Source organism: Marmota marmota, unplaced genomic scaffold (genome assembly GCF_001458135.2).
Source record: "Marmota marmota marmota unplaced genomic scaffold, marMar, whole genome shotgun sequence".
Classification (NCBI taxonomy): Eukaryota; Metazoa; Chordata; class Mammalia; order Rodentia; family Sciuridae; genus Marmota; species Marmota marmota.
The window spans coordinates 193,566-221,297 of record NW_026000139.1 but is presented as its reverse complement, the minus strand read 5'-3'; the positions used below and the strand labels follow the sequence as shown (position 1 = coordinate 221,297).

Here is a 27,732-nt window from a genome sequence, read left to right as displayed (position 1 = left end):
TAAAAGCATTAGTTTGTTTGCCACTCTGATTCCAGGATGATACCTGGGTGTCTGCAGCCAAAATGCGAAGGGTCCATGAGGCAGGTCCCATCCCATTTGAGTCACTTCGGGAGTCAGCTGGAGGCCTTTTGCAGCCCTAGCTCTGTACCAGGCAGGTTAGGCCTCTGCTGTGAACATTCTTCTCTGTGCTAGTTGCAAAACACACACACAGCCTCATCTAGCCTGTTCCTTAAGCATGACAGGGTGAAGGCCACCATCTAATGTTCCCCGAGGGACTGTGGCAGAGGAGGGCTGCTTGGACATCCAGGACATGGTTCCATGACAGGCTCACCCGTTACCTCTCCCGTCAGGTCCTGTGGCGGCAGGAAGCCTTGGCCCTCCACCAGCCCAGGCTCGGGTCCAGGCATATGATCTGTTCAGGATTCACGATTGGAAACCTGGATTAGGACTCGAGCCAGCTCTGCCCTCAGCCCTCAGCCACGGAGAGGAACCAGCTTTCATGAATGGAAGCGTTACAGGGAGCCATGGCACTTGAAGAATCAGCGTATCGATCTGCTTGAATGTGGTCACTTTAATTGTCTCTGACTCTCCGAGGACTGCGAACTGTGTGTGGAGGGCGTGAGACCCGGGACCAGAGCAGGGGCTGAGGAATGCTTCAATTAAGGCACCGTCATCCCTCTTCAGATTACGGAACGACCACACAGGGGGCTCTGTCACTAACCCAGGGCCTCAGGGGACTGGACGAGGGGCGAGCGCTGATGGGCACCTCCATCATGTGGTCCCTCCTGCCTGTCACTGGAGGTACCCTGCAGGTTCCCTAGGGCTCCAGATGCCGTTTCCATGCCTGCAACTCGCAGTTCTTAAGTTTCATCTGTTCTACTGGCTAAAACAGAATGCTTTTAGCCCCACTTTTTTCTTAATCTCAGTTTTGACAACTAATTGTTCAAGTAAAAAACCAAACCAAAACAAACAAACAAACGAAAACAGTGGAGCCACCTGAATTCCCACCTTCTGCCTCCAACTTAGCAGCAAGTCCTGTTGGTGTTTCCAGTCGCCCCAGTCCACCGCCATCTCTCCAGGACCACCCAGGTCGCGTGTCTGGGCTGCCAAGGGAGGGCCTGTTGGCAACAGAACCCTGGGAGGGCGGCATGGGGACCACAGGGTGTCCAGGACAGACTCTGAGAAGCTGGCAGCAGGGTGCAGGGGCTGTGGAGAGGCCAGGGCCAAGGCATGTGGGTCTGGGACTCCAGGCAGGCGTGGCACGGCCACCTCAGTCCTGGTTCAGCCTGCTGACCATGAGGCCACCTGCCAGGGACACCCACAGAAGGCTCTATCACTAGCACCTTGCCAGGGCTGCTCCCCAGGTTCTGGCCAATCTTCAACCTCCTTTTCTGAAACTGGGTTCCTGTCCTCTCCCTGCCGTGGGATGGCTACCCAGGAGGGAAATCAAGGTGCATCGAGGCACCAGTGGGGGGTGAGGACTCGCTGCCTCCAATGGCAGAGGTTCATTTACTAAAGCTGGAAGGTGAGGCTCGTGCCAGCCCCAAGACTCAGGTGGGCAGAGCAAATCTCTCATTTGGAAGCTGATGGTCGTTTACTGGCGAGGCAGAGAACTGGCAGAGTCCCTAGCAGTTCCTGTCACCTTCTCCTGAGTCTCAGCGTGGGCTGCACAAACCCTTGGGCTGATCTATTTCAGGCCCCTTGGCGACGCTCTTGCCTGCAAACCAATGGCAGATTGTACAAGTTCCACTCGACAGGGAGGAAACTCACAGCCAGAACACAAACGAAAGGAACCACAGATGAGGCCTGAGTGGCACCTGAGTTCGCAATCACCCAAACATCAGAGACCCCACGGCGCATCCATGTGACCCTTAGTAAGCACTGCATGGTCACAATGGCCACGAGCTCCTTGCAGGTGGTTAGATGGAGCTGTTGCTAAGTGGTGACCTCCAAACCCTGTTATGACTCAAGACCAGCACGCCGGGTGCTACACAGGGCTTGGCTCTTCCTGTGGCCATTTATACACTGGGCACTAGCTGGTCTGTGCCATCAGGAGCCCCGGGCTCCCACACTCACCTGTTTTCAGCCTTCTCTTGGCCAGTCCTGCAGTGAGGGAGTCCCGCCCAGGCCTCACTGTTACACAAGGCCCAGGTCACAGCAGAGAACTGTGGCACCCACTCCTGAGCTCAATGTGGTACCAATGTGTGATCTCGTGCATGGGGACAGCTGCCCACAGATCATTCTGCCCACAGATCAATCAAAGTGAGACACATAACCTACGAAAGCAGGGGGACCAGGGTGTGGAGCTTGGTTCACTCAAGCATCCAGGGCCTGTCATGGCCCTGGCACTGCACGTGACTGAACGTCCTCTAATGACAGGAAAGGGCTTTGGGCTTCCAAGAGAAGATGAGGAAGAAACAAAGTGTGGCTGAAATGAGTCGAGGAGAGTGCGCAGCTCCCCTCGGGAGGTGGGGTGGGAACTGTGGAGAGCTGCAAGTAGAGGAGGCTCTGGACATTGCCAGGTGTGGAAGTGACCCCCGATCAGTCTTACCTGGCGCATCCCGTCCAGCAGACGGCGGAGGACTGAGCGCTCTCACAGGGATTCGCTGCAATGAGGCCAACTCCTGGGAGAAGCCACTGTTCCTGAAGTGCTGTCCCTGCTGGGAAAGTGCCAGAATGGGCTCAGTGATGAGGCTGTCCCAACCACCAGTAGGAGGTTCTGTGGGGAAGGAGGACTGCTGCCAGGGCGTCCTGAGGAGCAAACGCATGCGCACACGGAACTGCTCCCCAGGCTGCGGGGAGGGCGGGGCGGGGAGGGGGCGCTTATAAGATGGCAATGTCCCTGCACAGCGCTGTAGGACGTGGTCGGAGGCGAGAGTTGCTGTGGAGGAGTGCCTCAGCGCCAAGACAGGACTTTCTCCCCCGCCGCCTTACAGAGGGCCAGTCCTTCACCTCTTCCTGGTAGCGCCCCCACCCCTGTCCCCCGACCGGGGGCCCCACTTCCCGTGTTCCCACAGGGGCGCTCAGCAAAGGCACGTGCTGTGACAACAGGAATGTGGGCAAACCCTGTCGCGTCTTCACCAGCTCAAATGGGAAAACCGTCATCACTGTGAGTTCGTTCCCATGTGGCCCTTTCCTTGGGGCCAGGGGAACCTCGGGACTCTTGTAGAAGGAAGGGGACGGGGTCTGTGCGGGAACCGCAGACATGCCGTGAGGACTTCTCGGACCCCTCACTCCCACAGCATTTCAGAAACCACCAAGAACAGAACAAGGACAGATCAGGAGAGGGAGGACGGAAGACCAGCAGAGAATGCTAAGGGACCAGCTTCGCGTACAGCCCACAGCCATCTCCATCAAAAGGCAAGACTGAGAACTAGAGGAAACTATCGTCTACCATGATTATTTAGAACAAGTATTTGCAGTTTCTCTGAATTCTTTTTTGAGGGTGCTGGGGATTGAACTTGGGGGGCACTTGACCGCGGAGCCACATCCCCATCCCTATTCTGTATTTAGAGACAGGGTCTCACTGAGCTGCTCAGGGCCTCACTGTTGCTGAGTCTGGCTTTGAACTCAGGATCCTCCTGCCTCAGCCTCTGGAGCTAGGCATGTGCCACTGCGCCTGGCCTCTGCCACAGTCTTAAGGACTTTGAAGACTAGCAAGTGGAATCCAAGTGCCAGTCCTGAGTGCCATGCAGGTATCCCTTACCCCAAACCCGCAGAGAAGCGAGGATGGCCAAAAAGTTACATTCCTTCTGTCTAGAATTTGATTTTTTTAATGACAACAAAGTTTGAAAAGTCAAAGTGACGGCCAGGATATTTCTACCCCTTATAGGCTGGTGCCTCTGAATCCTTAGAGGGCTGCCCGCCCTGTGGAGCCACATGGATCCTCGAGGGCCCAGGACGCTGCAGCTGATGAACACACAGCACGTCTGTCTATTCTTCATGTCCACGAGTGACTTGAGTGCTGTGGACAATCCCTATGACCGAACCAGAGCCCCAGGTGAGCAATTCTGGAGAAAGGGTCTTCCCACTGGCGTTTTGAAAGAGGCGGAGCAGTAGGAGGTGATGGGACGCATCTGCTTGGTACCAGCCACCAAAAGTGAAGATGATGTGACAAAGGCTAGAAAGGAGTCGTTTATTAAAAACAAAACAAAACAAAACACCCCAAACCCCTCAGCAGGATTTGAAGGCAACAGAAGAACCCAGCGCCCTTACTACGGGAGTCCCACCCAGTAACTGCATGCCACGGAGACGACGGCACGCCAGTTCAGTGCACAGGGAGGACAGGCAGGCCACAGGGGGGACACTCTACGGAAGGAACTGGGGCGTGTGGGCCCTTCTCCAGCCTCTGTCGTCGGGTCTTTTCAGGACAATGCCAGGCCGAGGGCCACCGAGGTAAAGGTAAGCACATGTCGCACCAGGTACCACCAGAGCGAAGACCCCGCGCAGGGCTGGCTCCTGAAGGCAAGGACGTCCTGTTCTTTCTCTGGTTCCTGGAATTTTGGGTCCGTCTCAGACGGCATTTGACATTTGTTCCCAGCACCCAGTTGTCACCACAGGTAAGTCAAGACTATAATCACAACAGCAAGGACAGGATTATGTTGCTTTTTTTCCTTTTTTTTTTTTTTTTTTTTCTTAAGGGAGTGAGGGCATGGAAAATACAGCACACCAATGAAACAAAATGCCAAAAAAAGAAAAAAATACAAAAAAATACAAAATAGAAAAATGTATTTACAGGTAGTACATTACTATGATCAGAAAGCACAAAGACACCTGCTGCTATATTACATGCACTGGTTCAGGAAGAAACTACTAAAAACCCTGCAGGGAGAAGCCTGTAAAAAGAAAAGGACTTTGTTTTAACTTTTCATCCCTAATTTGCTACACTGATCAAACCAAGTTAAGAGTCCCCCAAAGCCCACAGTCTGTCAGTCCGAATGCTATCCTGGTTGGTAACTGCAGGGTCAGTTGTGACGGGGAGACGGCAGCTTATACAAGGAAGCCACAGTAAACTGCTCTACATGCTCAAAATCACAGCAAGCCCCTGTCTGCTACACAGCATGATCTTAGCAGGTTTTAATTTTGTTTATTTGTATATATCTATGTGCGCATGTGTGTATATATATATATATGTACGTATGTATAAAAACCGTGCCCTTGTTCACCGCCAACACGACATCTGGGTGGACATGAACTCATTACAACAAATCCTTATGTGTATGTTGTAAGAAGTCACTCAATGTCTGTGGATTTAATAAGTCACTTCACACCACAGAAAATATTTAATAAATCCAAAAAAAGGAAAGAAGAAAATAATGACAGAAGAGCTTCTGTCTCAGTTCTCTGAAACTGAGTCCCCCATAGGAAACTGGTCCCAAAGTTCTGGAGGGTTCACTGAAGAAACTTCGGTTTGCTAAATTTTTTTAATCCTTTTAGTGTTCAAAAAGTTCTAAAACGACTCCTTGCCGTTTGCAGTTTTTAAATAGTCAAATCTCCATCTCCCCGCACGTAACAGTCCGGTGCAGGTCCCAAAAAATGGGAGGGAGGGCCTATCACTCTGAAAGGCTCCACCCTACCACTGCAGGAGGACCAGCAGGGTCAGCACCCTTCCCTGCCAACCGGCTTCCTCAGGTGCAGATTCCAGTCACATGCCTGTTCCTTAAACAGGTGACTTCTGAGTACCAGGCCAGCTCTAAGAAGAGGAAACAAAACCACGCGGTGAGAGAAAAGGACGACACCGGACATCCTGGTCACTTCCCGTGGGATCCATCATACTTCCAGGAACCGGGAGCTGCTGGACTTGGAGTGGAACGGCTCAGACCACATCCGCCGTAGGTCACCCTGGGAACGAAGGGACAAATTCAATCTGAGTTGGATTTAGACAGAGGCACACAAAGCCACAAGTCCTTTCTGATTCTCAATCTCAGATTAAACTGCTTCTGTGGGGGCCAGAGAGCAGTCAATAGCTGTGAGGGCAATCTGGCTGTGACATCTGTCACCTTACTGATTGCCAGGGTTGATTTGGCTGATCTGTATGGCTAGGCGGGTGTCCCCCCTGAAGCTGCACATTCAGTCCTAGAGGACGACCCTCCTTGATAAAGGAGGACCGTTCTTCCATCAAGGGCATCCAAGTAGCTGCATTCCCCGCCCCCCCCGAACCTCCAAACAGGCTCTCAAAGAGCATTAAACCAAACATAACTTGATTTCAAGGAGAACCTGCTAGAAGAGATGATCTCAGGCTCCTTGAGCAAGAAAGATTTTTAAGAACTCTGTTCCAACTCTAGACCGATACAGGTTCTAGCCCTGATAGTAACGGCCTTAGGCAGGTTAAGGAACCTTGGCCTGTTTCCTAGCTATAAAAATGAGATGGTGATTCAAATTTGGAAAATGAGGTAATGTGCTCTCTGAATTTAGTTTTTACCATATACTGCTTCAATTCTATTAAATCCTTTTTAATTCTTCCCAAGCCTTGATGCAAGATGATTTTAAAAAGATGTTAGAGTACTAGGGGACTGTTCTTCTTTTCCTTCTGGTTCTGGGGATCAAACCCAGAGCCTCACTGGGCTACACTCCCAGCCCTAGGTACTGCTTTAAGAAGTAGGAAGTCCCTCTAGTTGGGCTCTTGGAATTTCAGTCAATTAATCCATGACCAGCTGGTATAATGGTCTAATTAATCCCATTTTCTACTAGTGGCTCTAAGAATCCAGAGAAGTTCACCAATGCCAGGCCAGCGCACATGACAGTCGAGATCAGGGGCTCAAGCAGAGCCCCCTCCAGTGAGGAGAGTATGTGCACAAACCCAAGGTCAGTGCCAAGTTACTGCTTTTGCAGGTTTACACCCACTTCTCTCACCTCATGCCCTGTCCCGGGGATCAAAACCCAGGCACGTGCTGGGCAGACCCTCTACACTGAGCTACAGTCTCAGCCCTCCTCTCACCTTTAAATAAGCCATGGTGAGGAGTGGCAATAAGGTAAATGGCACCAGGTAAAGGAGGGCGGGCTGGGCAGCTCGGTGGATGCGAGACGCCACAGTAGCAGTGAGCAGACCTGGAAGGAAAGACATTGGTGAGTGATCCTGAAAGAAGGGAGGCCCTGTCACCTGGGAAACAGGATGTGACATAGTCCAGTCCACAGAGAGGGTATGAAATGCCCAGCTCCAGCAGTTAAATGTGGAGCAACTCCAAGGACATGTGACTGGCCCAAGTCCCACTCCTCGCTCGGTGCCTGGTTCAACCCTCTCTTCCACCCTGACTGGGGCTGCTCTCCCTCTGCCTCCTGTGGTGTGTGACGCTGGACTTAAAGGCAGAGCCCTGGGTTCAGGTTCCAACTTTGCTATACTTACACGAGCCGTGTAACCCTGGGGGAGGAATTCCCCCTCTCTGAGCCTCCTATACTGCCTCACGGGGGTAATGCCACTTGCCTTGTCCCTGTCAGGGTTTCTGCCTGGAAGTGAACCCATGTGCACGCAGTGCTGCAGGTGAGCACAGTGCTGATGGGAGGCTTCGGAGAGGTGCTCTTCCCTATCCACTCTACTGTAACGGTCATGGGCATGGAACAGCCCAGTCAGTCGGTCTGTCTGTCTGTAGGGGAGCTGGCTGGAGAAACACTGAGCCTGGGGAGAGTCTGAGGTCAGGGGTGACAGAAATATTGACCAAATCAAGGTAAATCTCTGCCATTCACTAACTTCTGTGGAAGATTTATGCTGAGCCCAGGGTGTGATCTTGTGTGCTGTGTCTGTGGCTCTCAGCTGTGCTGTTCAGTGGGGAGCTGGTCCCACAGCAGAGATGGTGTGCATCATCTCACAGGCTGGGCGGGTCCTTTTTAGTTATCTGAACAGATAACAGAGTTCCTGCTCTCTAGGTCAGCACTTGGAAGACCTGACGTGATCCCAAAGATTGGAGGCCAGCCAGTGAGAGGAGCAGCAGCTCCCAGCACTCTTACCTACAAAGTATCCAATGAGGGTGCAGTGGAAGTAGGAGACCTTCTGCATGCGCCCAGAGATGTTGGCGGGTCCAGAGGCACCACAGGAGTCACCGCTGGCTTGTTTTTTATAGTTGTCATAGCGAAGGACAAAGCACAACAGCAGACCGGGCATCACAATGTCTCCAATGCCCAACATAGAGAAGTGACTGCCCGTGGAGCTGAAATGTGGAGTCACATGTTAGGAATGCCACTCTCAATCCAATTTCTACTACTGTATAAAGTCTTTTTTTTTGTGGTTGTAGGTGGACAGAATGCCTTTATTTTGTTTATTTCTATGCAGTGCTGAGGATTGAACCCAGTGCCTCACGCATGCTTGGCAAGTGCTCTGCCACTGAGCTCCAGCCCCAGTCTGTCAGCTTTTAAGTAGTCAAAGAACTCATCCAGAGGGCAGAGAGCAATCTCTACTGGTGGACACTAGTTTTACGGTTTAGAGATTAAAAGCCCCTTAGGAACTGGCAGCAGAGGTCTCCAATCCAGGCCCTCAGTGTTTCAGGACAGCAGCTTGTCAGTGACTGCTGAAGTGATGTGCCCAAGCACTACCTCCTCTGGAATGTCGGGCAAAGCATGATTTGAGATAGATGCTTATTTGCAGTGTCAATAGTGACTGACTACTCCCAGACACAGGAGATAAAAGCAGCACATTAATTTTGCCATGATTATATTTCCAGGAAATGTTCAATTTTACTATTGGAACATTTATATGAGTGTCTTAAAAGTAAAAATGATCCTGATTCTATTAATTTTAGCCAACTTTAGAAAATGGGAACAAGCTGGGCACAGTGGCACATGCCTGTAATTGCAGTGACTTGGGAGGCTGAGGCAGGAGGATCGCCAAGTTCAAAGCTAGCTTCAGAAACTGTCTCAAAAAGGACTGGGGATGTGGCTCAGTTGTTAAGGGTCCCTGGGTTCAATTCCCAGGACTAAAAAATAAATAAAACACAACACCCATATCACTGATGCATCTTGGAAAGTCAAGTCGGTATTCTCAACCTCACTTTTTCACTTAAGAGACGGTAGCCTCCTAGCCCTTTCCAGTTTAGGGTCAGAATGCTGAAGACAAGACATACAACCAAGGCAGGAAACGGGATGAGGCCCAACAGGCCATTCCTACCTTGGGAAGACCAATTTTCCAGGCAGAGACAGGCGAGGAACATCACGCCCAACATTTGGCCCCAGGTGGAGCTTCCGGGATAGAACGTCAAGGGGGTTGTCGGCCGGCTGTGTGGCCACCTTCACCATGACGTTGCTATTGAAGATGTAGGCTGAGAAAAATACCTGCCAGGGTGGAGAGGTACCTTTAGTGAAGGGGGCTGCAAGCAACTCGCTTTCAGCATCATCCTTTCTGTTCTTAGAGCAGAGCTCATCAATGCTTTCTTTGACTGCATGCTTTGGGAAACCTGGAGGCACTCTTGAAGAGCAAAGATTTTCTTCAATGTCTCTCGTGCCCGGAGACTCCCCAACAGTGGAACTGGGTGCTCCCACACAGGGAAGCTCGTTTGCTGGCTGCCTCCTCCACCCTGAGCTACTGCACCACAGCTCTACAGGGAGAAGGCTCAACCAGCTGTCAGCACACTGTGACCTGCGCAGTGCAGGACTGCAGGGAATGGCCCGGGAGCAGGCTCTGGGTACTTGGAGTGGACGGCTTTCAGCAGTGAATGCTTCAACTGCACATGAAGAGAGCAGGGGCTTTCAGGAAACAGATGCTTACCCAAAAGACATCGTAGATGAGAAGCCCTGAGAGGAGCAGGCAGGAAACCTTGAGGCTAGGCAGCCGAACAAAGGCGATCATGGCGACACAGAGACCCATGGCCAGAGCTGGGGAGAAGAGAGAGCAGTCAGGTTTGTGACTTTTCCCACAAGCTCTTCGGCTTATCCACCCAACAGTCTGTGGTTCCTTCCGAAGTCTGGGGGCTCTGAACTATAATTTTAGGCACTTATACCCACACTGTTGTGAAGTGTCCACTTCTGCTGGTTTGGATCTGCTGGGCCCCGAGAAGCATCCTGTCTCCCGCTAGATATGGTGCTGGACCATACAGCAGCAGGTCAGGCTCAGTTGAGACCTCCTTGCTTTCATTCCTGGCCATCCCCTGTTGCTGTGGCTGCACTGTCCTTGCTCTAGAGTCAACTGTGCCCTAGATCACATCCCCTTTCCTCCGCTCAGGATGTCCTTCCAGCCAGTCACTCCTCTCTCTTTACAGGATTTTCTTTTATTAGAAATATTACACATTTGCATTGTATTTTAACACTCACATAAAGATCCCTCCTCAACAAAAAGGTCCTCTGAAGAGCTGTGGGTGTGAGCTGTCTCCAATTCCTTCTATTTTCCTTAATACTTACTACAAAAGCAGTAACTACATTATAGAAATATAGAAAACTAGAGAACACCGTTAAGGTTTCAAAACCTACATTGCCACTCTCCAGAGATAAACGGTGTAAAACATCTTCCCAGATTTTTTTTACACATGTATTTTTATACAGAAAATAAATTTTATTTCTCTGTAGGGAGACTGAAAAGTACAATGTGCTGTCATCTGTCAAGGACTATCTTGCTGTGTTGTAACATGGAGGGCATTACATGGTGAGCAAGCCATGTGTATTTTTAAAATACAAGATCACAAAATCTTTTTTTTTTTTTTTTTGGTACTGTGGATTAAACCCAGGGTGCCCTGCCTATCACATAGCTACACCCCCAGACCTTTTTATTTTGAGAGAAGATGTAGTGGCCAAGGCCAGCTTCAAACTTTCGATCCTCCTGCTTCAGTCTCCTGAGTAGCTGGGACTACAGAGGTGCATCACTGCTCCTGGCTAAAATTTTTTTTTTTTTTTTTTTTTTATACTGGGGATTAGTCCAGGGGTGTTATATTCTCTAGCCTTCTATATATTTTTAGGGTCTTGCTAAGTTGCTGAGGCGGCCTTAAAACTTGCAATCCTCCTGTCTCAGCCTCTCAAGTTACTGGAATTTCGAGCACCTGCCACCAAATCCAGCTAAAATCTGCTTTAAAGCCAACAATTGTGAGTTTCCATTTCAATGAATTTTCATCTCAATCAAATGTCTCTAATAGACTCCAGAGTGTCTCTCATATACAGTTTATCAAAGCCAGTATCCAGTCCAGGATTGTTTTGTCTTTTAAATCTTTTTCAATCAGCAGGGTTTTTTAAAAAATATTTTTTTAGTTGTAGTTGAACATGATGCCTTTATTAATTTTTATGTGGTGCTGAGGATTGAACCCAGGGCCTTCCATGTGCTAGGCGAGTGCTCTACCGCTGAGCCACAACCACAACCCCTTTGTCCTACAGAATGTCTTACTTTCCTGGTTTTTCCCTTATTGTGGTGGTTGGTTTTTTTCCTCTCTTCCACTCGCTTTCTGAAAGTCAGACATTATTACCTGAAGACTGACTAGATCACATTCACGTCTTTCACCCGTTCCTCAAAGGCTTCATCTCTGCTACTTCAGAGTTTCTTGGGGCTGCCAAGGACCCTCCTGTTGTTAAGCGCAGCAAGGAACCCTTGTGCTCATCTCAGCTGATCTGTACACACCATCGATGGCTTCCAGCTCCCTTCTCACGTGGCTTTCAGGAAAGTGCACACTCCTGGTTCCTCTCCTGTATCTGCTGCTCCTTTTTAGGTTTTGCCGTAGCTCTTCCTCAGTTCCCTAGACCCTGAACCTGCCCTCTCAATTTTGCTCTTATCTCTGCTTCACTTCCTTGATGATCTCCTCCAATCTCAGTCTATCACACATTTTTATATCCAGTCTGTATCTCAACGTTCAACTTCTGATTCATACAGACTAGGGCTAAGTGAAATATTTCCTTGAATGTCCAACAGGCCTCTCACATTTAATCGATCACAAGTTCTTCTCTAAATTGGTTCCCACCAGAGTAGAGTGTCTATATTTATTCTCTTAGTTGTGCAGACCAAAATCTGTGGCTCATTTTTGGAATACTCTCTTATAACTCTTGGTACAAGCTACACTGTCTCTAGCCTGGACTGCTACAGTAACCACCTGGTCTCTCTGCCTCTACCTGGTCCTATATAGTCTCTTCACACAGCAGAGGTTCTTAAACTTGAGCATCAAGAGAAGCTCCTAGGGGACAAGGTTCACTGCACACATATATCTATAGTTTTTCAACAACCGCAGCACTGGCTTTTCCAGATATAATAAAGAAGCTCCATATTGTTTGAAAACTTCCCAAGACTCCCTGATAGCTGAAAGTTAAGTTTATTTGTAAAGCTAAGTGTAAATTAACCAAAAGTGTTAGGGAAGTAAATTATAAATCGTAGTTATTTAGGTAGTCATTTTAAATTAATTATTGACATCTCTGTATCACCTTGTCTTCCACAACGAGGAAGGTCAGGGGTAAAGACAATAATATGTTAAACTGAGCTACAAGTGTTCTCAACAAGGAATATACAACCTGTAGGGTCTTAAGCAGTGCCCCTGTTCTTAGAGGACCTTGAGATATCCATACCTATGCAGACTAAGCACCAGAGTCTAGCATTTTAAAATAAAATAAATAAAAATATCAACTTTTTGATTCCTAGCACTAAACATTTCTTGGTGATAGGGTAGTAGCAACTGCTTTAAAATGAGGGGCTGGATTAGATATGTATCAAGACTCTGTTAGTCCCTAAACTGATCAGGGATGCACACAGTGAACCTGGTTCAACGATCCTTGAAACACTAAGTTGTGTGTACTCGAGATTCATCAGCTACACGTCTGTAATCCCAGTAGCTCAAGAGGCTGAGGCAGGAGGATTTTGAGTTCAAAGCCAGTCTATGCAACTTAGTGAGGACCTAAGCAACTCAATGAGACCCTGTCTCTAAATAAAATATACAAAAAAGGTTGGGGACGTGGCTCAGTGGTTAAGTGCCCCTGGTTTCAAACCCCAGTACCAAAACAAACAAACAAAACATCAGCTTGGGCTGGGGGTGTAGTTCAGTGGTACAGCGCTTGCCTGGTGCATTCCAGGCCCTGGGTTTGATTCCTAGCACCTCAACAGACAACCTATCAGCTTTTAGCCAACAGACCACCATGGACTGGTCAAATAATTCCAAGCTTTCCCAAATTTAAAAGGTTAATTTGCCACATGAAACTGAGAGTAGATGAAACAGCTCTAGGTTTCAGTTTAAGAAAATACTCAAGTCCACTTTTAGTATGAAAACTTCCTATAGCACTGCAAAACATCTATCAGCCTGTTTCCACCACACATTAACTTCAAAGGATAGCTGTTAACTAAAAATGCTCATTTAAAAAAACCTCACTCCCAAATCTCACTTGTCCACAAGATGAACTGATTCTGCAGAGGAGCCTTGGAAATTTAATTTCCATGCTGAGAGCAACCTATTTCAGGATGTTACAGATTAGGGCAAGAAAGCTACACTCTTGTAGTAGCAGAAAACAAGACAAACACGTATCAAATACTAATCTGAGAAAGAAAAACCTCAAAGGCTTTCTTAAAAATTCTATTCACAAAAGCAGCTTAGTGTAAACTGGTTTAAAAAAAAAAGGTTCTTGTACAAATAGAGGGAAATTACAGCAACAATTGAAAATGCAGTGAAAAATCTACTGCGTAGGCCAATTAGGGCCTAAAAAATAAATTTATAATCCCTTTTATCAGGTTCTGTCCAAATTTGATCATGAACAGAACATCCTTGGTTTTGAATAAATTCTGATAGTTGATGCAAGTGTTTTAAACAAATCATAAATATAAAAACAAACACCTAACCCCCAATATTCTACTCAGCACACGTAAGGTCCGTCATGGAAAGCAGACAGATCCTATCAGCCTAACTTAGTCACTCCTGAACTTGAGGCCTGGACAGCAGGTATCACTTTGGGTGGTTCTGTGCTTAGAGACCCTGAATGACAACTCATGGTAACTGGCAGAGTACAGGCTTGGCAGCTGGATTAACCTCGCAATTGCTTGGAATGGTAACAGGAGTAGATGCCATCCATACCTGTAGTTTTCTGATTTTCAAATTCCTTCATTAAAAATTCTTTAAATAGTAAGTATAAAACTGATTATATTTAACCTGCTTCCCTTCTCAACCACCAAAGGAAAGGAAAAGGTGAGCAGATTTTATGAGACAGACAAGAGTCATTAGAAGTTTCTTGAGATTAGGAAAGTAAACTTTTTTGAGAAAAATGACAGCAGGGTCTTAAAGTTTTCTAATGTTTCCAGAATGACTTGAAGAAGGATAAGAGATTTTTGGAAAGGTATTTTCAAGGTGGTTTGGTAGTTAAGTAAGAAATATACACAGAAGCTCTGTAACTTAGAGTCTAAGTCACTTGTCTGAACACAGTTACTTCATTTGCAAACTGGGAACCATAACAGTTCCAACTTCCAAGAGTTATATTAAGGATTACATGAGGTAATTCAGTGGAGCACCCAGTGCATAAAAAGCACTCGATGAATTTTAGTTGTTATTGTCATTATTTCATCATCATCATCATCATCAATGAAGGGGAATTCTCATATGCTGTGCACAGGAGCATAAACTGCTATGGCTTTTCAAAACCCATATGTTATAGGAACTCCACGTCTAGGAATTCATCTTTAAAAAATTAGCTAGGTTGGGGGTGGGGATATAGTTCAGTGGCAGATCATGTATGAGGTCCTCAGTTTAATACCCAGTAGAGCAGGGGAAGCGGGGGAGAATCTAAGTGATCTGAAATATACCAAGAGGTAGAACAAGTATTTTTACCTCAGGATTATTTATAACAGAAAAAGATTAAAAAACAATCTAAAGATACAGCAATAATAAAATAATTCACACATTATTCATTAATAGCACAAAACAGGGGAAATAACTGATGAATGAATTAAAAAACTTTGGTAATGGAATAATATTCAGTCATAAAAAAAGAGCACCCATACAGGTTATGACATGTTTACAACTTAGAAAACATATTGCTAAGTGGAAGAAGTCAGACAAAAAAGGCCATGTAAGTGTCCAAAATAGAGAAATCCAGATAGAACATAAGATGCCTGGGGCTACAGTGGGGTGGAGTCTGACAGCTCAGTACAGGTTTTAGGGTGTGAGGAATAAAAATGCTCCACAACTGACTGCAATGATGGTTCTGCAACTGCACAAACTTAAGTTATCCACAAAATCATGTTAAGTAAAATCAGTCTGTTTACATTTCGTTACTTACCATCCATGAGAAGCCAGTGGCCAGTGAGAACCCAGATGAGGACAAGCATGACAGACAAAGAGAAGGACAGTAACTCAGCAGCAGTGAAACGCCCGCAGCAACCAAAGGAAATCCTGGAAAACACACAGCATTTTACTAGAGGGGCAGGCGCACTGCATTCAGCACCCTGGCGCTTCATGATCAGAAGTCGGGATGGCTGGATGAGAATAGTAGGCAACACCTCGATACCTGGAAATCTAAAAGACCCAAGGGTGAACTATGAAAACTCCAGAGGAACTGTACTTTTCCAATTTGATAATATTATTATTATTTGGTACTGGGATTGACTGAACTCAATCACTGAGCCACATCCCCAGTCCTATTTTGTATTTAGGGGCAGGGTCTCACTGACTTGCTTAGTGCCTCGCCACTGCTGAGGCTGGTTTTGAACCTGTGATCCTCCTGACTCAGCCTCCTGAGCTGCTGGGATGACAGGCGTGTGCACCACTGTGCCCGGCAATAATGTACTTTTGAGACCAAATTATCAACATGGGTGTTTAAGAGTTGTGACAAGCTAGGCATAGTGGCACATGCCTGTAATTTCAATGACTCAATGACTTGAGAGGCTGAGGCAGAAAGATCTTGAGTTCAAGGCCAACCTCAGCAACTCAAAATATAAATGAATACTGACTGGGGATGGAGTCAGTGGTAGAGCACATCTGGGTTTAATCTTCAGTACTATAATAAACAAGAACTCTGGAGAAGCTAAGAGGGAAAATTCTGTTCTTAAGTGGAAAACAAACTGAAGAATGCCAACAGTTCAATTCATTTAATAAAGGCAAATGAACATCTGTATGATGATACATATATTTGGTTATCACTAAAAATAAATAGATCACTAAAATAAATATATTTGGTTATCATCTGGTTATCCTGGGAAAATCAGCTGCTCCCAGTGAACATTTCCACATGCATACATAATACACCACATCCCCATTAGCATAAACTTAGTTCCCACAAGCAATGATTTTAGGAGCTGAGGTGTGAATGCTATCATTATGCCAAAGGGCACCCCAAAAGAAAGGCAAAGAATATCTGAATTGAACCACTATGCTCACACCCGTTAGGTCACCAGTAAAGGAATGGAAGTGTTCACCAAAAGAAAACTGCTCCTCTTTCAAAATCTAAGCAGGGGCATAATTGCAAGGATTCCTAATTTCTAAGATTTGTTTTTATTTTCTCTGCCATGAAAAGGTACAAAAGGAAGTACTATATTCTAGTTTTAAAAGATCAAACATCTGGCTTCTCAATCTCTTGGTATTATTGTGCTTTGGTCAACACTAGAAATTTAAAACTCTTAATAGTGCTACCAAGCATGAAAGAAAAACACAAATTTATAACTAAGAGCAAAGTTCCAAGTCCTTACTTGTTCTGAGGTGAACAGGGTCTTGTTAAATACTGGCACATCGGGAGAAGAAGAAAAGCAAAAGCTATCGTTGCAAGAACTAGAGAAAGAAAGGGTATGGTTAATTTTTTTTTTTTAAAGAAATCTATTATTTAAAAAATGGCATTTTTAGAAACAGTCATTTTCCAAAACAAGTGGAAATGATTTAATTGACCAGAGAATAGTCTTTCTTTACTATTGAACAAATAACTTCCTTAAAACAAAAATACCTGGTTTGAATTAGGGATAATATGACAAGATTTTCTCATTCTCTCCTAACTCAGTAAGAAAAGATAAATAATGGTTTGGGGGATGACCTCCTAATAATTTTGGTTTTTTAAATTTTTTTAATTTTGGGTTTTTTTTTTTTTTTTTTTGGTATTTCCATTATCTCTTAGCTTGAAAACAGATCAGAGAGTTGACCCTTTAATTACTTTAATTAGCTAGCAATGTTTTTATCTACAGAAGCATTTGTAGAGGCTGCCAATGACCGCTACACCAAACGGGACCTTCTGGTAACCAAACCAATACTGTTCTGGTGTCATAAAGCTCATGAATATTCAAATCCCTAGCATTTTTTTCAGACTGTGTTGACAGGTCTGAATATCAGGTGGTTCATGAAGGAGGTCTAAAGGGTGTAAAAAACTGAAATATAATGAAGAAAAACTTGCATAATTTTTGAACAATTATCTTAAAAAAGGTGAATTTTTTTTCCTTTCAGTGTGCTAAGAACAGAGAAACTCATTTACCTGCTGTACATATTGTAAAAACTACTTGAACTGAGTCAAAGAAGAAGAACATTACTAGGAGAGAGACGGATGCTCCAATTGGAAGAAACAGAGCCTGGGTAGAGTCAATTGTTTGGATACCTGAAAGACAGAAAATAGGACACGTTAACCACTTACTATACTAGGCTCTTGCATTTTATGTGTAACACGCACTATGCCCTTGCATTATATACATTAACTCATTAAAGTATGGTTCTTGGGATAACTACCTCATTATGGACTACCGAGGCCCCAGTGAGATTAGGAGCTCTCTGCTCTCCTCGGCACCTTCCCTGTACGGATGCCCAGGAAACACTTGTTGAATTACACAGCATTACCTTCTGGTGCCGACCATGTGAATAACAGGATGCAAAAACAAAACCAAACAAAAATCCCAGAATCAAGAACATTAACAGGCAGTGCTGGGAACAGTGGTATATATGTGTGATCCCTGTTACTGAGACTGAGGTAGGTGGATTACAAATAAGAAAGACTCTGTCTCAAAATGAAAATACCTGGGGATAGAGCTCAGGTGAAGTTCCTGGTTCAATCCCCAAGGGGAGAAGGAGGTACCATTAAGAGGTAGTAAAAATCCAGTTTAGTCCATTTGAGTGTATTTGTGGTCCTGCGTACAGGTTTGGTTAAAAGAGGTGATTTTAACCCAGTGACTAAAGTAATCTGTGGATTTAATATACTTATATTTACTCTGGTGGGGAGGATGATGAAAAAGACTTAGCTGTAAACAGTGAATCAGAAAAATTATTTTCTGAGAACACTTTAAGGTACTAGAATGGGGATTAATGGGGGACAATGTCTTGGGATAGAACAGGATTTAGCACAGTGGTTCTCAAATTTTGGCTGCTCCCTGAAATAACTTGGAGAGGTGTTTTTTTTATTTTTATTTTTTAAATCAAAATGCCCAGGTTCAACCTCAGACCAATTAAACTGAAACCTCTGGGGATTACACCCAGCTGAAAACACTCCCCAGAAAACTTTAATTTTATCCAGGCTTAAGAACCACTAATAAAGTACTTGGTAGAGAAGGAAAACACGGGAAAATATGATAATCACTGAACGAAGAGGAAAAACTATGGGTTTTGTCTTATATGCTGCCTACTTCCAAATGAACTGTCCTGAGATGTCATCAAGAAAAGTGTATGATAGGGACCTAAGAAATAGTCATATGACTATTACAATAGAAATATTAGAAATAGCAGTTTCTCTTCAATAAATTAAGGCTACAAATAAAATATGCAACAGGGATGAACATAACTAGGTATGAAAGGTTGCAATGATGAACCAACGTTTAAAAACTATTCTGGGACTGGGGTTATGGCTCAGCAGTAAACTTGCCTAGCAAGTGAGGCCCTAGGTTCAATCCTCAGCACCACATAAAAATATATTAATTACTTAAAGATATTGTATCCAACTACAACTAAAAATAAATATTAAAAACAAACAAACAAACAAACTATTCTGAAGCATTTAAACTTGTCTGTTCCCCAAAAGCTATTTAGGGATTTTTGTGAAATAAAATATTAAATATTTCTTCAAAACAAAATTGCTTCTTGGCAGTTAGGTAAATGAGTCAAACAATTCATTTAGGGATGAGGCAGTTCAATTTAGGAAAAGTGATCTAGGTGTCATGACAAACAGAACTGATCTGGGAAATGGTTTGTCCTGAGCACAAGTTTGACTTGTGTGCCACACTTGGGCTGGGATGGGGGTGCTCTTAATAGTAGTTCAAAGAGGAACTAGAGAAAACTACAGATTTTCAGATGCCTTTCACAACAGAAAATAATGTTCCACAAAAGATCATTTACTACAAGAAACAAACTGTTTTATAAGAATCCATACATTTTAAAACACATACCCATATCTGCCTCTCTTTTGTAAAACAAAGCATCTTATAATCTACAGATAAACTATATTAGTTCAAAATATAAACAGAAAAATTAATTTCCTGGTAGAATATAAAGATTATAGTGACTAGGGTATATAAGGTATGCTTACAATCTAAATTTTAGTCTATAATCAATATGTAAAACTAAATACAAAGATCCTTTCTAGAATGTTAAAAAAATGCAGATTTTCATTTCTGAAAACAGATTTAAACCAGGAGGCAATGTTACAAAGCAAATAAAGCTCCTTTAATTGCTGACAATATGCCACTTAAAATAATATACATGACTTCAATACTGAACTTCATAAAGTACAGGAGACAATGGTACCGAAAGGGAAGGAGTGAATTAATCAAAAATTCTAGCCACACTCCATTGACTTAAAAACAAACAAAACTGAGCAAAGTTAAACAGAGCAACCATCACTGGGAAGACTTCCAAAGTCCAACTATGTTATTTTTAAAGTCCAAAATCAACTTAAGTGGGTGTGGTGATGGAATTAAAAATTATATATGGCGGGCTGGGGTTGTGGCTCAGTGGTAGAGCACTTGCCTAGCATGTGTGAGGCTCTGGGTTTGATTCTCAGCACCACATATAAATAAATAAAATAAAAGTCCACTGACAACTAAAAAAGTATTTTTAAAAAATTATATGTGGCAACATTATTTTTAGTATCCAATGGACTAAATTACTAATTTTATACCTTTTACCAAACACTTCTTATACATTAAGCAACAGGAGGGATAAAAAAAAAAACTTTCTAGATCTTATGGAATTTACAGTCTAAGTGGAAAAATTAAATAGATGTATGCCTACTCATGAAGAGAATTTCAATTGTACATTTCCATCAATCTTCATAGTTCAAATGTAAGTGAAGTAAAGGACTTTAAGATGTCACATAATGTGGGGTACGTGGCCTTTTCTTAAATGAAGGAATGACATGCCGGGGGAAAACTATACAGGCCTCTTGGGGCAGATGCAGGAGTTAGAACAAGTCAGTGGAAATCAGGAAGGACCTGGAGGGAAGTCCCTCCCTGCTGCAACTTTCTTTTTTTATTTTAACACTCACAGATAAGTAAAAAAAAAAAACCAGGGACCTGAGTGGATCATCACATACCTAATACCAACCCTGGGCGCCTTGTTGTATCCCTCCTGTCACCACCCTCTCTCTTTCCCCCAAAGGGAACTGCTGTACTGACTTTTGATAATCTCTTCTTGCTTTGTTTTCCACCCAAGCAGGAACACTTAAATATACTCATGTTTATTTTGCCTGTTTTTTAAGCTTCATATATACTAGATTTGTAGTATGTATTTTTGTGTCTGGCTTATTTCATGCAACATTATTTCTGACAATCATCCATGCTGTTGTATCAGCTCAATTTCATTGTATGAATGTTAAAATTTATCCATAAATGTTTAACATTTGAGTTGTTTCTAATTTTTTGGCCTACTATAAACTGTGCTGCTTTTGAGTGTTCTGGTTATGGTTTTGGTGCATATGTGCTTATATTTGCAGGTATATAATTAAAAATGGGGCTGGGGCTGTAGCTCAGTGGTAGAGTGCTTGCCTAGCAGCGTGTGTGAGGCACTGGGTTTGATCCTTAGCACCACATAAAAATAAACAAATAAAATCAAGGAATTCTGTCCATCTGTAACTACAAAAACAAACAAACAAAAAATTTAGGAGCAACACTGCTATGTCCAAGTGTATTTATTTATTTTTTAATTTTTAAAGGGAGGACAAAGGGCTTTTGGTGCTAGGGATTGAATCCAGGGCCTCATGCATGCTAGACAAGTGCTCTTCCATTGAGCTAAATCCCCAAGCACCCCTGGATGCTTATATTTTTTCCTTTAGTAGATAATGCCAAAATGTTTTTTCAAAGAGATTGAGCCAATGTATATTCTCATTAGTAGTTGAAGAGGGTTCTCATTCTATATCCTAACATTTGGTGAGATCAGGGTTTAATTTTAGATATTCTGGTTTGTGTGTAACACTATTTCATTATGGGTGTAATTTCAGGTTTTTTAAGGAGCTGAGTGGTGCCTTGTTCTCCTCTCTCCCTGACTTCCCTGTTGAGCTGCCTAGACAGGTGGCGTATTACTATAACATGAAGTAGTAATTCCCCAGTCTGGTCCTGCACTCTAGGGAACTCTGCAGGGATCAATATGAAGTAATATGACCTCCATTTTGTTAGTTCTGATATGAATCACAAGGTCCATCTAATCCATCAAGTCATCATTAACACTTCTTCTTCTAGCTTGTTTTATAATCAAGGCCAATTGAATCATTTCTGATATAACCATAGCATGTGACCTACACATAAACCTTCAACCTCGACTCTCCACCAATGATGCCGTCCTACACTTCTACTTTTCCCTACTCTCAAGCTTTTTTCACTCTTGAGTGGGCAACTGCAATGTTTTAAAGAAAACTCTCTATGTGGTCATTTTGTCCTCCAACAAGTCTGAAATACTCTCAGGAAAAAAAAAAATTGCTGAGGCTGGCCTTGAACTTGCAATCACTGCTGCCTCAGCCTCTGGAGTTGCTGAGATTACAGGCATGTGCCACCATGCTCAACTCTTAGAAAAATCTTAACACTAACACACTTTCCTTTTTTTAGAAACTTCCCACCAATTCTTCTGTGTGGTCAATCATTTTGGATTCCAATTTCCTTAGCAATCTCTTGTGTTTCTCTCTTCATTTTCTGGTTGATATCTTATTTCTTTGATTCTTGATAAATATGACCAGTTTTCCATGCTATCCCTTCAATCTGGAATGTTATATTCCATAATCAAGTATTGACATTCTTTGCAAGGGCTAATTCTTTCATAATGTTACTGATTATGCGGAAGTAGATGGCATTTTTATCCTAATCTGTCCTTATCCCTTATGAAGGTATAAGTGGCTTGGAGTAGGTACTGAGGAAATCTGTGTCATCAGGGATAATTTAGTATAATACAGAAGGAAGATCTAAGAAAATGACTATTTAAGAAAGAAGTGTCCTATTCTATTTAGACTCTGATTAATAAAGAAAAAGAAAAAAAAGCAAAAAAAAAAAAAAGGCAATGATACCCAGGTAACTTCTTTCCAATGCACGCTGAAAATAAAATTGTACTTAGATATATACCACTTATCTCTCAGGTTTCTATGATGCAATGTACAACAGATCTATACTCTGGCTTAACTACATATCTGCATATACGCTATATAACATAGGTCTTTTAAGAATAGTTTCATGAGCATAAAGTGATTTGGCCTGAAATGTTGACAGAAGATATGCTACTAGGTAGTAATTTAATTAGATTCCACAATGGGTTTAACCTTGTTCCAAGTTAAGTTATTGTTATATAATGATTTGGGTCAAAAGAAAAGACTCGCTATATTTAAATAATTCTACTGACTGTCTTTATCACACCCACTCTATACTGCTTGGGACAATGAAACACGTTCAACCGAGTTAAAACTAAACAAGTATAATTTGTTGACAGGGTAATACAGTAACTAAAGAAACTCATGTGGATATTAAGTGATCTTTTTCAACTTAACATCCATGGTCTTCCATTTATATTCTATCTGAATTTTAGTAGACTTACAGTGTTTCTTCCCCATTAGGTGGTGACTTTAACCTGTCATGCTCACTTTCTTCTCTGTGCCTGTAATTATATGCTCCTGTCTCCAGCAAGCCAAGTTCATTGTTTCAAATCAAGCTCATCCTTCTCCTGGAAAGAGACCTCACCTGAGCCAGTGTTGCTCTCCTGACTTGGCCCTTTACTCTTCGTACATGGATGTTGAAATGATTTCACCTCTAGAGCTTACTCTGACCCAGTAAGTGGCTTGTTCAGAAGAATTCTGAGGATCAATGAAAAAGAAAACCACAAAACACCTGTCCCGGGTATGGAAGGTGAAGTGGTATTTGCCCTCTTAGCACTTTAAAAAACATTTTGAAAAGAGCTGCTCTTATACTTTTGCATCTTTCAAAATATTTAATAGAATATTGAGTACTCAATACAAACCTGTCATTATCAAATCAGGTGCTCTCCCTGTTTCCTTCCCTTGGGATCAAACCCAGGACCTCACACATGGTGGGCAAGTCGTCTATCCAAGGAGCTCCACCCCCAACCCCAAGTCTCCTTATTTCTAATTTAATTCTTTCCATAATAAACATCATACCTTTCTATATCTATTGAGGTATAATTCATTTTATTTATTGAAAAAAATTTTTTTAGTTGTTGATAGACCTTTATTTATTTATACATGGTGCTGAGAACTGAACCCAGTGCCTCATCCATGTAAGGCAAGTGCACGCTGAACCATAGCCTTAGCTCAAGGTATAATTTATATACCATAAAATTCACCCGATTTAAGTGTATAATTCAATTTTTGAGGGGTGGGGTAAACTTTTCAACAGCGAACCCATCACCACAATCTAGTTTTTGAATATTTTCATCACCCCAATAAGACCCCTCAGTTTACAGTTACTTCTCCTTCCTATCTCTGGTCCCAGGCAAATCACTGGGACTAGAGATTTTGAAGTTCATCTCCACTGTAGCAAGTATTAGCACCTCACTCTTTTCTAAAAAAAATGCTACATAACATTACACTGTATGGATAGATCATATTTTGTTCATAAATTCATTGGTTTATGGACCTCTGGGTTGTTGTATTTTGGGGTTACTAATAACACTAATTGGGCTGGAGTAGTGGCTCAGTGGTAAAGAGCTTGCCTGGCATGTGTGAGGCACTGGGTTCAATTCTCAGCACCACATATTAATAAATAAAATAAAGATCCATTGAGAGACAGACAAACACACAAATAAATAAATAAATAAATAAATATATGCTGCTTATCATTTGTCATACAGCCCACTTTTTTTTAAAAGCAAATATTCTCTTAAGATCTTAAATATCAGGAGAGATACACAAAATCATGCTTATTTTCTTTTTGTAACTTTGTAAGTTACAAAAGAGTTAAATGATAAAGCCTTCAAAAATAACATACTTATTGTCTTATTTATCTTAATCATTGTGTATTTGTTTGCCTTAAACTGTGGATATTATAAAATATCGATTAATTTGTAAAATAAGCATTTGGTGACTTTTTTCAGCTCATTACGTACTTCAAGCAAACATCTTTGTTTGTTTTTTTTAGGTATACATGACAGTGCAATGTATTTTAAAGGCAGACATGTTTTAAGAGTAACTGAATGAACTTATGATTAACACAAAATTGTCAATCTCATCAAAGGATCTAAATGTAGTCATATGCTGCGTGTAGTGGTGCATCCTTGTAATCCCACTGACTGGAGAGGCTGAGGCAGGAGGCCAGCCTGGGCAACTTAGTGAGACCCTCAGCAATTTAGCAACACCATTTCTCAAAATAAAAATGGGATGTAGTTCAGTGGTAAAGCGGTCCTGGATCTATCCCTAGTACCCCCCACCCATGCCTGGCCAAAAAAATCTACCCTGCACTAATCTCTCCTGCTTATTTTTAACAAAGACTCTCAGCAACAAGCTTTAAGGAATGAGTTTCTTGTATGCAAGAAATCAGTAGTTCAGACTGAGAACATAAAAATTTAACAGATTATAGCACAGAGTTTAGATTTTATTATAGTACCAAATCCTGACCAGTGAATGATTAACTGAGGGTTTAGAAAGAATCAAGGTAATTACATGGATGAAAATTAACTGATATAAAATGTCTTACTATTATTGGTGCTGTTGCCATTGAAAGACCCAGAAGAACTGTTATTGTCTTTCTCCTTATCTTGATTTTCAAAGTCCATATTAAGGGACCTGTGGAAAAAATTTTTATAGGTAAGTTTTAGTTTTGATTTACAAAGTAGCAGGTCAGAAAATCAGCAGAGACAATATTTTAAAATGCTTAGGCATCAGAAAAGAAAAGAAAGATCTCTTCTTTTAAATGTGGCAACTAGTTCTTGTTGCCACGCTTAAAAAAATAACCTTCATTCCTTCCAATGTCAGCTCAAGAGTTTTCCTGACTGCACACAAAAGCATTCCCAAGTGGGTGAATCTCCTAGCAATGTTTTTGTTCACATCCTTAATTATTTCCTTATGATAAAAACCTGGAAAGAGAATGTTAGGTCAAAGGGCAAGCACATTTTGAGACTTTTAACATATCACACAAATGCTTCCAGAAAGGGTGCACCCAACGGACACTCCACAGCAGCATATGAGAACACTTCTTTTTCTGTCTCTACCTTGTCAGTGTGGATTCAACAACAAAGACTGAATTTTTTCTATTATCTGAAACTGTTCTAGTACTTATACATAGGATAGCACTATTAAATTTTTAACAAAACAATTTGTACATTCAAAGGAGGAAAAAGATGACATGTAAGAAAAATAAATTACATCTATGAGAAATTAATAGCATGTGTTAAGGAGAAAAAAGGAAGAAACAAAGAATTTGAAATAAAGTCAGACAATAACCCGGTATGGCCAAGGATATACAACTGGGACCTTCATACACTGCTTGTGGTAACATAAATTAATGTAGTCACTTTGGAAGACAGATCTGATTTCTAGCCACCAAAACTCTGAGAAAGTAAATTTCTGCTGTTTAAGCTATCCATTCTATGGTATTTTGTTATGGCAGCCTAAGCTAATAGAGATTAGAGATCATACTTCATATATGGAGACTTGTTTTATGCTCCCAAATGTGTTCTATATTAGTAAATATTCCATGAACACTTAAGAATAATGAGTTCTGTTGGAGTGTTTTATAAATGTCATTTAGGTCACACTGATTAAGAATATTGTTGGAGAGGCTGGGGCTGTGGCTCAGTGGTAGAGTGCTCACTTAGCATGCACGAGGCACTGGGTTCGATCCTCAGCACCACATAAATGTAAAATAAAGATATATTGTGTCCACCTAAAACTTTAAAAAAGCTTTGTCTGATATTAATATAACCACTCCAGCTTTCTATTGATAAGTACAAGCAATATATTTTCTCCTAACCTTTTGTTTCGGCTTTATATTTGTAGTATGCTTCTTATAAGCAGCATGTAATTGGGTTTTTTGTTTTTATTCAATCTCAACAACTGCTGTCTTTTCATTTGGTTGTTTAAACCAATTTCATTTAATGTGATTACTGATATGATTAGGTTTTAAGACTATGATCTATTATTTGTTTTCTACCTGTCCTTTTTTTTTTGTTTCCCTTTACCAGTTTTTAGGATTAATACAATATTTTTAAATTTTCATTTGACTTTCCTTGTTATTATATTAGTTCTGTGTCTTTGCTTCTTATTTTAGGGGCTAATGAGAGGTTTATGGCATCCACCTTTAACATGGTCTTTGAGTTATACGACTTCATGTATAACAAACCTTACAATAGTTCACATTTTCCCCATGCAAACTTTCTACTATTTTGCAAAGCATTTTTTATTACTTTTACATATTATGAACCTTAAATTGTTTTTGTTTATATAATCAATTTTCGTTTAAATAAGAAAAAGTCATATTTATTAATGTGCTTGTTTCTAGTGATCTATGTTCCTTTGTGTAGATAACTGATTTCCAACCAACACCACTTTAATTTTGCTGGAAGGACTTCCGTTAATATTTCTTATAGTGCAAACTCTGGCTGGTGATGAATTCATCCAGATTGTGTATGTCTGCAAACATCTTTATTTTAGCTTTCATCTTCTGAAAGACATTTTTGCCACAGAATCCTATAGTAATATACATTTTGAAGCTGTTGTTCCACTGTCTTTTCACTTATTTACCTATTTTTGGTGGGGGGAAGTGTAGGGAAGACAGGGGATTGAACCCAGAGGCGCTGAACCACTGAGCCACATATTCAGTCAGCCCTTCTTATGTAAATTAGAATTTAATTTTTTAAAAAATTCAAGACATGGTCTCACTAAGTTGCTTAGGACCTTGCTAAGGCTGGCCTCAAACTCGTGATCTTCCTGGCCCAGTCTCCTGAGGCACTGGGATTTGTGAACCACCATGCCTGGCTCACTTGTATTGTTTGTTTTTAATGATAGATCTGATGTCATCCTTATCTATTTACCCTCCAGTCACCGCTGCTTTCAGATTTTTCTCTTTTTTCAAATATTTTTTAGGTGTAGATGAACACAGTACCTTTATTTTATTTATTTTTATATAGTGCCATGCCAGTTAAGCGCTCTATCACTGAGCCACAACTCCAGCCCCAGGATTTTTCTTTTATCACTGGTTTTGAGCTACTGATAATCATATACCTTGGTGTAATTTTCTTCAGGTTTCTTGTGCCTGGGGTTTATTGAGTTTTTTGGATATGTGGGTTAGTTTTCAATAAATTTAGAAAAAGTTGGCTATTATTTCTTTGAATATTTTCCTGTCTCTCCCTTTTCTCTCCACTTTCAGGAATTATAATAACCCATGTATTAGGCCACTGATAATTTCTCTTTTCTGTTTCATTCTCTTTATTTCTTTTTGGATAGTTTCTATTGCTAGGTTTTCAAATTCACCAATCTTTTTTCTGTAATGTC

The 27,732-nt window shown here is 42.2% G+C and overlaps 1 protein-coding gene and 2 long non-coding RNA genes across 3 annotated transcripts in view; 2 read left to right on the top strand and 1 right to left on the bottom strand.

The window, feature by feature from the left end:
• Positions 1–157: 157 nt before the first annotated feature.
• Positions 158–4,318, top strand: LOC107158702. Its single transcript, XR_001505645.2, has 3 exons — positions 158–3,695; positions 3,833–4,000; positions 4,181–4,318. It is a non-coding gene; the product is annotated as an uncharacterized LOC107158702 (long non-coding RNA).
• Positions 4,122–27,732, bottom strand: part of Sppl3 (signal peptide peptidase like 3) — a 36,767-nt gene continuing 13,156 nt past the window's right edge. The window contains exons 2-10 of the mRNA XM_015505196.2: positions 24,938–25,026; positions 17,314–17,433; positions 16,547–16,625; positions 15,142–15,254; positions 9,692–9,798; positions 9,095–9,258; positions 7,942–8,141; positions 6,938–7,047; positions 4,122–5,841 (exon numbers count right to left, since the gene is read on the bottom strand). Coding sequence (XP_015360682.1) covers positions 5,770–5,841; positions 6,938–7,047; positions 7,942–8,141; positions 9,095–9,258; positions 9,692–9,798; positions 15,142–15,254; positions 16,547–16,625; positions 17,314–17,433; positions 24,938–25,016 — 1,044 coding nt within the window. The 5' untranslated portion in view covers positions 25,017–25,026 and the 3' untranslated portion in view covers positions 4,122–5,769. The remainder of the gene's footprint in view (positions 5,842–6,937; positions 7,048–7,941; positions 8,142–9,094; positions 9,259–9,691; positions 9,799–15,141; positions 15,255–16,546; positions 16,626–17,313; positions 17,434–24,937; positions 25,027–27,732) is intronic.
• Positions 6,697–8,224, top strand: LOC125611279. The gene is made up of 2 exons (XR_007341422.1): positions 6,697–6,804; positions 7,435–8,224. It is a non-coding gene; the product is annotated as an uncharacterized LOC125611279 (long non-coding RNA).